Genomic DNA, 12,421 nt, shown 5'->3' with positions numbered 1-12,421 from the left:
ATAGGGTCCTGTTCTGGAAGGCTTCCTCTACAGGTGAGGAAACAGTTCTGCTTCCAGGAACTTGTGGCAATGGACTGCACTATGAAGGCCAAGTAACCAAGTGGTGACTGATGGCTTATTGAGGGCCTACACCAGTCCACAGAGAAGAGGTCTGACACCAGCCAATTCATTTTGTACTAAACCATTATTGAGAGTTTTGTCTCTGTTACCTGTTCTGAATCAGAGTATCCCATTGTACTTTTTGTGGGCTTGGTTTGGGACCTTGACCAGTCCTGAGTAGCTTTGATCAGCAATCAGGAACCCTAGAAGTAAAGTGCCCCTAAGTGCACTGTCAGTCTTTTGTGGGATGTAATCCTAGGAGCATCAAAGTATAGACTATTGCTATTCAGCTCCACTACAGGCTTCATGAGCATGAACCAAATAGTATATTGGAAAAACTGATTTCTCCCTTGCAAAGAGTTACCTGAATTATTTATACAGATCTAGATAACAGAAGGGTTTCAATAAATTGACCCGTGTTGAAAAATCTTGGTTGTTTCATTCCTGATACAAAGCCTAGTATGATACTGCAAGTAGTGCCCTGCAGACTGTGTGAAGCAGGAGCTGTGAGAAGGGTCAGCATGGAGCTCAAGCTTTTGCTCTGCCACAAGACAGCATATTGCCTGCACACACTTGTGATGCACCCTGCTGCTGAATTGCAGGGGTTTTTTTGAAGATAACCCTTGAATTATGTGTATAAAAATGTGGGTTTGTCTTCCTGGGGTGTTGTGAGACCGAGTTCAGTCTGAGACTCATAGATGATGTTGCAGTTGAGGCCATGGGAAGCCCTGAACAAGATGGGTACACAGGAGCCTGGTGACAACCAGAGCAAGAGCTGTGGCATATAAACCATCATGAAATCCAAAGTGAGCTCACTGATTCTTCAGAAGACTGTAGGGTGATTTAATTAAAGCAAAACAAGATCTCTTCACAGATTCTCATCTCAACCATAGTTTGACCATTTCCACAGATTTGCCTCACAAGTGAATAAATGAGGAGAGCTCAGTGTCCACAAGTCCAGTCTAACAGTGGATATGAGATTTGACCTCTGGACGTGCAAGTGCAGCGTGCCATGTTTTGGCTGTAAGACAGATCCATGTCCCCAGCATGGGCACAACTGAGTGTGTGGATGTGGCCAGGGGCAGAGGGAAAAGCTGTGCTTTTTCTTCGATAGTGTGGAATGGCCCTTGGAGCCTGTTGGGTGGGATGGATTCCAGCTGGAGAGGGAGGGAAGGGTGAGGAGCATCGGATGAATAAAGGACCATAGTTTTGTTGCCCTTGGAGCTCTGTTTTCTAGGGCAGAGCTGCCTGTGCCAGCCTGTCATAGCCACATTTCTGAGCTGTCTTGCTTTACAATGTTTATATTTATTTCACTTACTCTTTTTTGAATACTTTAATGTCCACATCTTTCCATTGCTCTTCTTCCCTCTGCTATCCCAGTCTAATAAAACCATAACTGTGGCAATCACAAAAGATCCTGAACAGAAGAATAAAAGCTTTTGCAGGAGGTTCCTTTTTTAGTCTTTTTTAAAGGCATCTCTTTCTTTTAAAATGAAAGATGAAGCATTTTCTTTTATCCTTTAACTTTACTGTCACATTTTATTAAGTAAAAAATGATAGTTACAGTCAGAGAAAAGCAGGATATGAATTCCTGGTACAGCCATTTTTAAAGTGTGCTTTGTTTTAAAGCCCTGAAGATTGATTGAAGGTATTTTTCTTTCAGACACGAAGCTTTAGTCAAAAGGGGCCTGATCTGAGTTACCCTCTGTAAATCAGGATTAGTTCCTGTGAAATCAATGGAGTTGCAATGATACAATATGGGGTGAGTTGGAAAAGACTCATGCCCTGACAATGAATAAGGGAGGGACAGTGGGTGATCCCCTGAACGCTGTCCTTGCACAGGGGTGAAGCCACAAGGCAAAGCAGAATTATACCCTGTCCCTCTCGGGCTGCCATGGAATGTCCTGGCTGAGAGATGGGCAGGCAGAGTGGGTTTGTGCTGACATAGGCACTGAGGTTGCAAATCTCAGCTTTGGAGATGCTCTGAGTGTGCAGACCTCCTACCTTTCCCAGATGGAGCAGCTCTGTGCCCATTCCCTGCCACTGCCACTACACTCAGGGAGGCCCATGAGCTGAGAAAGCCTGATTTAAGAGACAAGAGGATAGTGGCAGAAGTGGTGCTCTACAAAACACCTGTCTGTGGAGCAAATTTCACCAGATCCAGTGTAGCCTGAATTTATTGACCTTTTTCTGTCAGAGGGCTGTAGGGATTCACTGCGTGGAGTAGAAAAGGGGAGGAAGATGTCCCATCACTGGCCCTTGGGGCTGTGCAGAGACACTCAGAGGACAGGCTTTCATGAGGGACAAGACAGATAAACCTGGACAGATAATATTTTTGGACATTTTAATCTTTTTTTAACATGTCTGCATTGGGCTAGAGAGAGGAATAGCTAAGGTGGTAAAGATGCATCAAGATGAGCAAATAAAGAATTGAAATGATATGTCCTGTCTGAGATTTCAGTTTAACCAGGGATTTAAGCTCTTGTCTCTCATCTGCACTGGAAACTTGACAGCTGATTTCTTGAGCCCTAAGCCATTCTGAGCAGAGAGTCTAATAAGAACAGCTCTTTTTATAGCATTTAAATGTATCTAAATGTCTTAAGGCCAGGGCAAGTTCCAGCACTGCAAAGCACCACTAGTCTGGGCTGTACTTGGGATATGCAGTGTTTTAGCAGTCTGGATGGGGACTGGCCCTAAGCACTAGTCATACTCCAGGCTTCACAGTGAAAATCTGCAGCTTGGGCAAAATTGGAGGCTTGGATTTGGCCACCTCCAGTAAAACTAAAACATTTCATTTCACTAAAACACTTCATAACTGCTGGACTCTCCCAGGCAGTTACAAGCTTGCTCTTGGCATACAGCTGACCTGCGCTCGCACATGGCACTGCTTTGTATTAGGAGCGTGAGGTTCTTTTTGGAAATAAATTTGCAGCAGCTGGGAATTGCTAAGTTAGAGTCTTAAAATATTGAGAAAAAGTAAACAAGGCAGCCTGAGAAGGGACAGGTTGAAGGACTAAGATTTTTCAGTGTTATCCACTGTCTCAATATTGTTCAGCTCCAGGGCTCTGATTTCTGTTGCCCTTGATCAAGCTGGCATTTACCCACTGATTCTGACTCCAGTAGACACCACCTCAGGGCTGCACATGACACTGATTTTCCTCAACTTTCCAGAACACAAGAGTGCCACACATGGGATGAATGCAATTGGATGTAGGAGATAGGGAACACGATGAAGGATCCGAGTTTTTTATAATGTTTCTTTTTCACCTTGGGTTGGTCATTTATTATGTTGCCTTTTCCTGGTCTTAAAATCAAGAGTCAAACACAACTAGAAGGGGAAAAGGGATTTTACCTTGGAATTTATTTTAAGGATCCTTAGGTGCACACATCCAGGTCAAATGCACCGAAATGCACCCTGCCATGCCCACCCCCAATAGATTGGGTATAACATTATAGGTTTTACTAATTAGCATATCTATCAAAGATTCCCCAGTGAGAGGCTCAAGTGAGCTCCCTTCCCCAAGGAACCTTCCCCTGGATGGTTCTATCTTGGTTTACAGAATGTGTTCTGGAGAGGACCTTGGGGCCTGGGGCACACTGATCTCTGGCTACAAAGCTTCTAAAATGTTGTCTCCTAGCTTGACAAACCAGTCCAAGAATGTAGGCAAAAAGCACTAAGAATACAGAAGTTGTAAAAAAGGTATAACAGGGGTATCAAAGAAAGGGCAAAAAATCTTCATGGCATCAATTACTTTCCACTTCAAGTTTGAAAACCATTATTTTCATGCACACTTTGGGTTTCCCTCTTACAATAAGGAAAAGAAGATGGAACTTTACCCAGGTTTTCTAAGGAACACTGAAGTCTCTTGGACTGTGGTAAAATCTCCCAGGGAAAGTGGCAGAAATCCAGATACTTGGCACATTTTACAGCTAGTCCAGACAAAACACTAGTAAATGTACTCTGCTTTGGCACAGAATAGGCTGTGGGATGTTATGAAGCTTTCCTGTATGCAACTTCTTATCATTTCATGACTATAATGAGTGTGAAATTTGAAGAGCATAGGACTCTATCGTGTCTTTGTTTAAAGATTTTTTTTTTCACCTAGCTTGAGATCATTGTTTGGATGATTAGTACATGAAAATGGCCATATTGTCTCAGACTGGAAGTCTGTCTAGTTTAGTACCTTCTTTCTAAGATTAGCCAGTAATGGCTGCACTGGGAGTAGTAGAGCATGCATAAAGTGAGATTTCCATGACTGTCTTTTCCAGTTTCCAGCAAGGATATCTGACAGTGAAAAAGTCCTTTTGCTTTTTGTGCATTTCCCACAACAACCATCTCCTATCTAAGGAAAGTTTGGCTTCGACTTTAAGTGTATCCGAAAGCTATAAAAAATGCATCTCTCTGGCCTTCACATCTCTGTGCTCTGCTTCACTTCTGGATCTTAATGAAAAAAAAGGATCATTTAAACCAGTGGCTGAAAATATAATGTGAAGCTTCATCCTCAGTAACTTTTATTGCAGTGTGACTTGCACAACATGTCCATCATGTGAGGTGCCACAGTACTCAGTGGTGTACGCCCTGCAGTATGCGTGTGCTTAATGACTAAACACTGTGCTGGGCTTAGCTTCAAATGATTTCACATCTCTTCCTTCTGCCAGTCCCATTTTTTAATTTAACATTATATCTGCTGTGCTTTTAAAAACAGCCACCCTCCGTAGTAAAGTGCTGTAGAACCTCTTTTGGAGAGCTGGAAGGGGATTTTACATATCACTGCATAAAATCTGCATGTATATGGGGCTGGAAAAAATGTGAAATGCTGTAATGTCTCACTCACACTGGTTGGGAAACCAAGTCCCTAGAACTATCCTGAGCCCTGAATGCCAATGCTGTTTTCAGTCAGAGGTACGGAGCTGCTGCTGAGGACGTGCAGAATGGATGCGCTGGCAACTCATCTTTATGCGTGTTTAAAATCACAGAGAAATACAGTTAAGAATAAAACAGAGGATCCTTTTTTCAAACCATCTCCCATTTCTGGTGTAAGCAGTCCCTTATTGCTCTTATGGTGCCCATAGACCTTTACAAGCTCCTTCCAGCTCCTTGATGTCCTCTATCTTGGAGTTTGCTCCATGCCACGAGCCTGTCATGCATCAGTGCCTGATGTTACCTGCCATCAGCCTGCCCATTTCAGGTCACTGAAAGGGTTTTAGAGACTCCAAAAAAAATACAGGGATATCAGGCACTGCAGGTGTTGACTGTTACACTAACTTTATGAATCACACCTGCAGGAATCGAAAATCTCATTATGTGTGAATTTAATCAGAACCAGCTTTATCACTAGATAAGATTTAAAGGTAGGAGACTCTATTTGTTTAAAGCATGTGTTTGCAATAATTGAACAAAGTTATATAGGAAAATATAATATGCACATCAGTAAGATTAAATTTGGCAATGCAGATTTTCTCAAGCTGCAGCATCATCTTGGGGAGCTTGTGGCATGGGCTAATTAATCCTTCATCCTCTGCCTCAGGCCTGGTAGGCCCAGGGGAGTCTTTAGAGCTGTGCCTTTACTGCTACTGTTGTTAAAAATGCTTACATAGAAAAGGCATGACTTTCCTCTCTCCTCGCCTGAGAATGAATGCTCCTCCTCTTTAGCTATGCCTCAGCTCTTGTGACTGGGAGCTCTAGCATCTCGTAATAATGAAGGCAATTGACTCACTTCTCACCATTTCCCCCTTTAAATTATTCTAATTTTTATGTTACCTCAATTAGCACTTTCCTGGAAAGACCTTTATACTGGCTTGGTTTGTTTCAAGGCATTTAAAGCAGCAGTGGTTAGATGAATAAATCCCATGTTAGAACAGTGTTAATTGCACGAGTGTTTTTGTGGTGACTGGTGTTGGCCTTTCCTTAGCAATGTCTTGAATTTAGCATGGAATTTACCATGGACACATTATGAAATTGAGGAGGGAGGTGTCCATTCTGGGGACACATTTATGCCTGGAATATTTGAAATTTTACGTTGTCAGTGCCAGCCATTGCACATCAGGTGCTTTATAAGACACACATCCCAAGGGTACACAGAGATAGATATTTAGGGAGCTGTGCACTTCCCTTCTTTGTGGTTGTAAATTGGGGTGGGCTTTTTATTTTTATTTTATCTTGGTGCTGTTTGTGGAATATTATCTGATGTACGAGTGGGTTTGGGAGGAAAGGGGAACTCCACCCTTTGCCATATTCCTTGCTCTGGATAAGCATTTGCCTTTCTGAAAGTGGAATTATTTGTATTTCAGGTATCTTCCGTGGGCCTATCTTGGAAGCTAGATCTGCAGCCGCCCTTCAGTCATGATTGTTTCAAGATTAAAGGCCATTTCCCTGTCATTGCCAAGCCTTTTTCTTCTTGCTTTTCATCTCTCAGCATCAGAGAATGTCCCTGAATACACTGAAGCTGAACATCAGCAATGTGTAAGGAAAGAACACCCCACAATTGCTTTTGAAGGTAAGAGCTTCTATTCCTGTTACAGATTCCAATAGGATGATCCATTTAGGTTTAGTCTGTGTTGTTTTTCCTTACAACTGTGATCCACAGGCCAGGGGAAGTGGCCTGACGAATTGTTTTCCCTTTGTTGCTTTACAGTGTTTTATTTCTGAGGTTTCACAGCAGTCAATTCAGGCAGTTTTGGAACTACTGGTCGAAGAATCTCCATTTTCTACTCTGCTACAGGCTCCCTGTAATCTTGTGCCACGCTGAAACTGTGTTTGTTTCCTTTTCTCTAACTGGATTCCGTAATGCCGCACCTGGCTTGCTGGAGCCAGACACTTAATAAGTGAAATGTGATAGAGAGTTTGGACACGCTTGAGTGCAAGATAAGTAAGTTGATTTAAAATTGCAGGGAGTGGCTGCCCTTTTGTTTGGAGCATTCCTGGTTTGGTTTGGTTTTGTTATGTATTTGCCACCTGTGCTAGTAGTTTTTCTGGCGTTCATCTGGGCATTTAACTTGAATGTGAGAGGGGGGCCTTTGTGTTGTAATGGCCAATTCTTTTACTGTTCTTTTGAAGCGTGGGACTTCTCTTGTCCTTATCCCAGTCAGATTTTCCGTGAAGGTACATGGCATGTACTCCTCAATTGTTGTCTGGATAATCTGTGCACTTATCCACACAAGAAGTAGATTTTTATATTGGTACCACTATTATTATTTGAAAATTCATTCCAGACTAGTGTGTTAAACTCAGTGTGCCAGCATCAGCAGCTGCTGAGTCTCCTTGCTAAAAATGGTTTCCTCCTAAATGTTGAAATATCGATTTTGGTTCCCATTTAAGGCTTTACAATGCATCTCCAGTTACATTCTTTGCTAAAGGCAATTGAGTATCTTGCAATGTGTCTCTAGTTAGGTTCTTTACTAAAGGCAATTTAATTGTGGTTTTGTGACCTTTGAGATAGGGTTTCCAGGAAGAAGGTAGTCAAAGGCTTTCTTGCTGACCTTTCAGGGTTCTTCTAGAGAGCTTTACTATTCTTCACAGAGGAGGAAGCTCTTGTGTCTTAATTTGGAAAGTTTAAGAGATTTTGTGTCTGCTTTCCATTATCTATGCCTTAAGGGTTTAAATGGATTAAAATAAATTAGCAGAATCTTTAAGCCTACATGATACGACACCGACACCGGTTCTAACCGTGCTCCAGTAAATAAACCTTGATTTTAATTGCTAAATAAACCTAACCATCTGTTTTAACTGGGGAGGGCCAAAAAGAGAAGCCCTTGCTGTTTAAACATGGTGAAATTCAGTTCAGTAGATAATACAATAATGAGAATGTTATAGGTACAGAAAAGAGAAAAAGTGTTGCTCTCTCTATTAACCAGGAGCACCAAACTTTGAATTTACAGAAGATCTGTCTGTGCAATCCAGCAGTGAGGTACATCATTCTGCAGGAAATCTTAAAAGCCCCAATTCCTTAAGTTGAGGAATTGGTGGGCATTTCTTGGCACTCAGTATGAGTTCTACTCTGCAGAATCAATGGCTGTGTAAACACACTCATAACCTGCCAGTTTACTTTGTTTTAATCAGGCATGAACATTTCACAGGAAAAAAAAAAGCTGTCCTCCCCTTTCACTGCTCTTGTTCCTTTCCTCTCTTCAATGACAGAGGGCAAAAACCGGTGAGTTAATTAGAACCTGACAATTGTGCAAAAGAAAGAAAGATTGAAATTGCAGATGCGTCAAGAAAATGACCCAGATTATCATTTGAGTTTCTTAAACCCAAGTTAGATTCAGAGTTATTGTTTTTTTTCACAGCACCTGTTTCCTTGTGATTGTTCATGATACAGTTTAATCTTGTATTTTCTGCTGCGAAGCTCGGCTGGAAAATACACAGGAATTAAATTAAAGGCACCTTTTTTCCACTGCACATAGCTTTTAAGGTCTGGGGAAGAGGGCTCACATGTCCAAAACCACATCTCTATTCATAATCTGGTTTCTCTTAAAGCTATACCTTGTTCTGATGCTGGCACACACAAGTTTAGGCTGCAAGGGTAGACAAGTAGGGGAATCTAAATATTATGTGGTGTTCCCAGGTTGCTCTGAGGATGTCTCTGCTTAACAGTGTGGCTCGTGGGCTTTCTGTGGGTCTCCAAATGCATCGACTCGTGAATCACAACCTGGTACACAACAGGAGTGTGTAATGACTGAAAGAGTGACCCCAGCAGAGCCCTTCTGATGCTCCTGCTGCCAGGGCAAAGGATTATGTTACACCAGCAATTTTCAGTGGATGGGCCATAATAATAATAAGGCCTCTGACCGTTCAGTCATACAGGGTACATTAATTTACTGCCAGAATGAATAGGTTAACAAAACAGTTTTTGTAATAAAGGGGTTGAATAATAAATTAATAAAGGGGATCTTTTTCACAGCTTTGCTAACCAGGCTTCCCATCACCAGACAAATGGGATGCCATTGCATGTTTTGTGTTCTCTAGTCTTCAGTTCCCACTTTACTTGTGCTCAGTCTCTTTTTATTGTTCTTTACCCCTAGAGGATATTCTTAACATCCAGTTGACTGGATAATATCCTTGTTGTAGAAGAATCCAAGTAAAACTTCTGTCTATTTTTCCCTTATTTCCTGAGAAATTACGTATTTTTTATGTTCTTATTGTATCTCATCCACACTAGCCGACCATCTGTTTGAACTGGTATCTCTTTGTCTTGCTATGAGTGGGTAAGAAAGATAGCATCCAGTACGTCCTACTCATTTAAGCAGAAAGGAGACTATGCATGCAAAATGCTTTTACTTTAGCTGTGTTCAGACCTGAACAAATGCCTGTTTCTTTACAGACTCCATTCCCCAAATTATTTGTGCCATTACTTGTGGCATAGAGAAAATGGTCTAGACAAGTCAAGGGACATAAATTTTAGTTCTAGATATACTTACTTTAAGTGCTAAAGATAGTGTTTGCACTGCCAGGAGAGATGTGGGCTGGGGAGGAGCCATGATCTGAATGGTTTATCCTTGCAGCCTGCATGGAGATCCTGAGGGACACGACAGGAATTTTGTGCTGCAAACACCATCCTGTGTGTTTGCACAGTACCAGACTAACACAATGGTGCCCCAATTTCCCCAGGGCTTATAAATGGTGCTCATTGTACATAATAATAATGTACCCAGTTTGGGCTTTTCATAATTAGATTGTTCTACACTGTGCTCATAGGAAATCCAGTTAAAGTTTGATTTCCCTTGTTAGATCAATAAGAAAATGATCTTCTGCTTCCCAGGAGGCTGTTTCTGGTGTCTTACTACCTATTTGACTCTTAGTGGGTAGCATTAAGGATCATTAAGGATCTTGCATGCTTGTTTGTTTTTCAGTGAGTTGAGAATTTAGTAAAACAAGTCAAGTGTATTCTTAGTGCATCCCTTTTTATTTATACATGCACGTACACATGCATGCATCCAAGTCCCATTTCACAAAACAGTTTGTCATCCCAGCACAGCTCCCCTGTGGTCCACTCTGGTAAGCCAAACACCCGAGAATTTGTTTCTAGTTCTTGTCAATCATGTTCATGTTTCTCGTCTTTTCTGTATGGATCTTACTGCCAACAGATCAGTGCTTGCATTTGCAGCTGGGCTGTGCCTGTGTCATACTGTCCTGGTTGCCAGCAGCATACTTCATTGTTCACAGCTCTTTCTTGGACATAAAGCACCTTTGCTATTCCTTAAAGTCATTTGGATAATATCCTTGTTGTAGAAGAATCCAAGTAATACTTCTATTTTTCCCTTATTTCCTGAGAAATTATATATTTTCTATGTTGTTCTTATTGTATCTCATCCACACTAGCCAACCATCTGTTTGAACTGGTATCTCTTTGTCTTGCTATGAGAGTGGGTAAGAAAGACATTTGGAGTTCCTTTCTAATGTGCCTCTTGGGAAAACCGGAAACATCTTCCATGCCCACACTACAGGGTTTGTTATTTCAAGAGCCAGAGCCATGAGGGACGTGCATTGATGTTTGTAATGGCTGCAGAGTGCTTGGCTTCATCTTGTTTACCAAGGAAGTGCTTAAAAGTCTGCAAACTCATCTGTATTACATGCATCATTTGGATGTTCACAACTTCACTGGAAATGAGTTGTAGACAGGTTTCCACTTTCAGTTTCTACCATTATTTATTTCTCATTAATTTAATCCATCAAATCAGTATGCTCAGGAAAAGTATGATAACTTCCTTAATTTTCTTCTGTTCTGTCTCTCAGGGCTTTTTCCCCTGGGTCTTGGCAGTTAGGGTAAGCTGGAAGAACATCATTTGTCCCTGCTTTATGCAGCCTGTCTTCATAAAAACACCTCAGCTGATCCCATGCTGAGGCACAGGACAGAGGTGGACTTGGTTAAATAGATTGTTTCAGATCTTCTGGGGACTGCAAATCTCAGCTTTGCAGACTTTATCATTGTGGGGTGGTGTGAGTTCTCAATGTGTGGCATTTGATCCATTGTCTTTTCCTCAGTCCCTCCTAGATGCAGACAAGTTGCTCTGTCTGTTGCCTCAGGTTTTCAAAATGATTTAGTTTGTGGGTGTTTAAACCTGGGGTTTACTTCAGACTGTCTGTAATTATTACCTCCTACCAGATAAATGTGATTCAGGTGACTTGAATGTTGCTTGCTATATATTTTCTCAATATTTTGTTTATTTAAGCAATGTTTTATTGAAATGTGGCCAGTTTCAAACATTGAAACCTGCAGGGAGCAGCTAAATGTTTTCTTGTATTGAAAGCAAAAGCTATTTTAACTTTGTGGGCTGGAGGATAATAAGGTATGATTTATTTGTTGAAAAAGTTCTTGATATTTCACCGAACACCCCCACTATTGTTGAATTGGTCACCAATATATTATTCCCTTTCCTGTATATTGATGGGAAAAAAAGCATGTTAGCATTCGTCAACTCCAAAGGCCGGCTGGGAAAGTCCCTTAGGAAATTCTGGTCAAGATTTACACTTTTCTTGAGCAAGTGAGATTTTGACAATCCAAACCAAAGTTTTAGTTAATGAAGAATGAAGACTGTGGGGTGAAGTATTGGAGGTGAATCTATCTAAGCATCAAAGGGAAGACACAGTACATTGTGGGAGAATTGTCTTCTAGCTCATAGCCTTGCTGCCCTTGGTTCTCCATACAAGGAGTCCAAACACTAATTAATGATGGAGTTTTGGCTGGAAACTGGTGTCATCCTGTGGGGGCTTCAGAATATTTTACCTTCAGTGCATTTCAGTATGGATTTTGTTTCCATTAAGCAAGCCTTAATGGAACAATTTTATTTTCTTTTTAATTTTGAAAACAAGAACTTTCTTCTTTAGATTTGATTTAAAATTTGTTTGAAAATTATGACTGATAAAGCCATAAATATACAGTAGTCAGGGAAATAATTGTTCTCAGGCAAAACTTCTGAAAATTACACCCAACTGCTCTCAATATATTTTTCATTCCATAATAATAATTTTAACAGTAATGATGCTAGTTCTTTGAGACTTCCTCATTAATGGTGTACAAGGCACTTCACAAATAATTGCAATGAGATTTGATTGAAAAAGTTACTCAGTGTGCTGTTTCTTGGGACTTCAGGAAGAAAAGGAGGGTTGGAAGAATGTCCTTCATTCACAAAATGATTTAGATGGAATGAATCACGACAAGCAGGAGAGAAAAGGAAGACTTTGCAGTGAAGCTTCAGGAAGCAAAGTGATCAAGTAACTTACATATTGGAGTGAGGGAAGGTAAAACTTTAAAGATGTTCAACAGTTCAAGTGAAGGAGCAGCCTCTGACCATGAGTGGTGGTGTTGATGAGAGGAAGGCATCC

At 41.1% G+C, this 12,421-nt stretch overlaps 1 protein-coding gene across 4 annotated transcripts in view; it reads left to right on the top strand.

The window, feature by feature from the left end:
• The window catches only part of SEMA5B (semaphorin 5B), a 272,778-nt gene that overhangs the window by 130,141 nt on the left and 130,216 nt on the right, over positions 1 to 12,421 (top strand). For 2 of the 4 annotated variants that reach the window (XM_069021070.1, XM_069021073.1), the window contains exons 1-2: positions 5,492 to 5,632; positions 6,391 to 6,596. In XM_069021070.1, coding sequence (XP_068877171.1) covers positions 6,443 to 6,596 — 154 coding nt within the window. In that variant the 5' untranslated portion in view covers positions 5,492 to 5,632; positions 6,391 to 6,442. Of the gene's footprint in view, positions 1 to 5,491; positions 5,633 to 6,390; positions 6,597 to 12,421 lie in introns of those variants that run through there. The other 2 variants (XM_069021071.1, XM_069021072.1) reach the window with 1 other exon arrangement.

Source organism: Aphelocoma coerulescens, chromosome 7 (assembly GCF_041296385.1).
Source record: "Aphelocoma coerulescens isolate FSJ_1873_10779 chromosome 7, UR_Acoe_1.0, whole genome shotgun sequence".
NCBI classification, from domain to species: domain Eukaryota; kingdom Metazoa; phylum Chordata; class Aves; order Passeriformes; family Corvidae; genus Aphelocoma; species Aphelocoma coerulescens.
The sequence above is the reverse complement of the archived record's forward strand: the minus strand, read 5'-3'. Positions and strand labels throughout refer to the sequence as shown.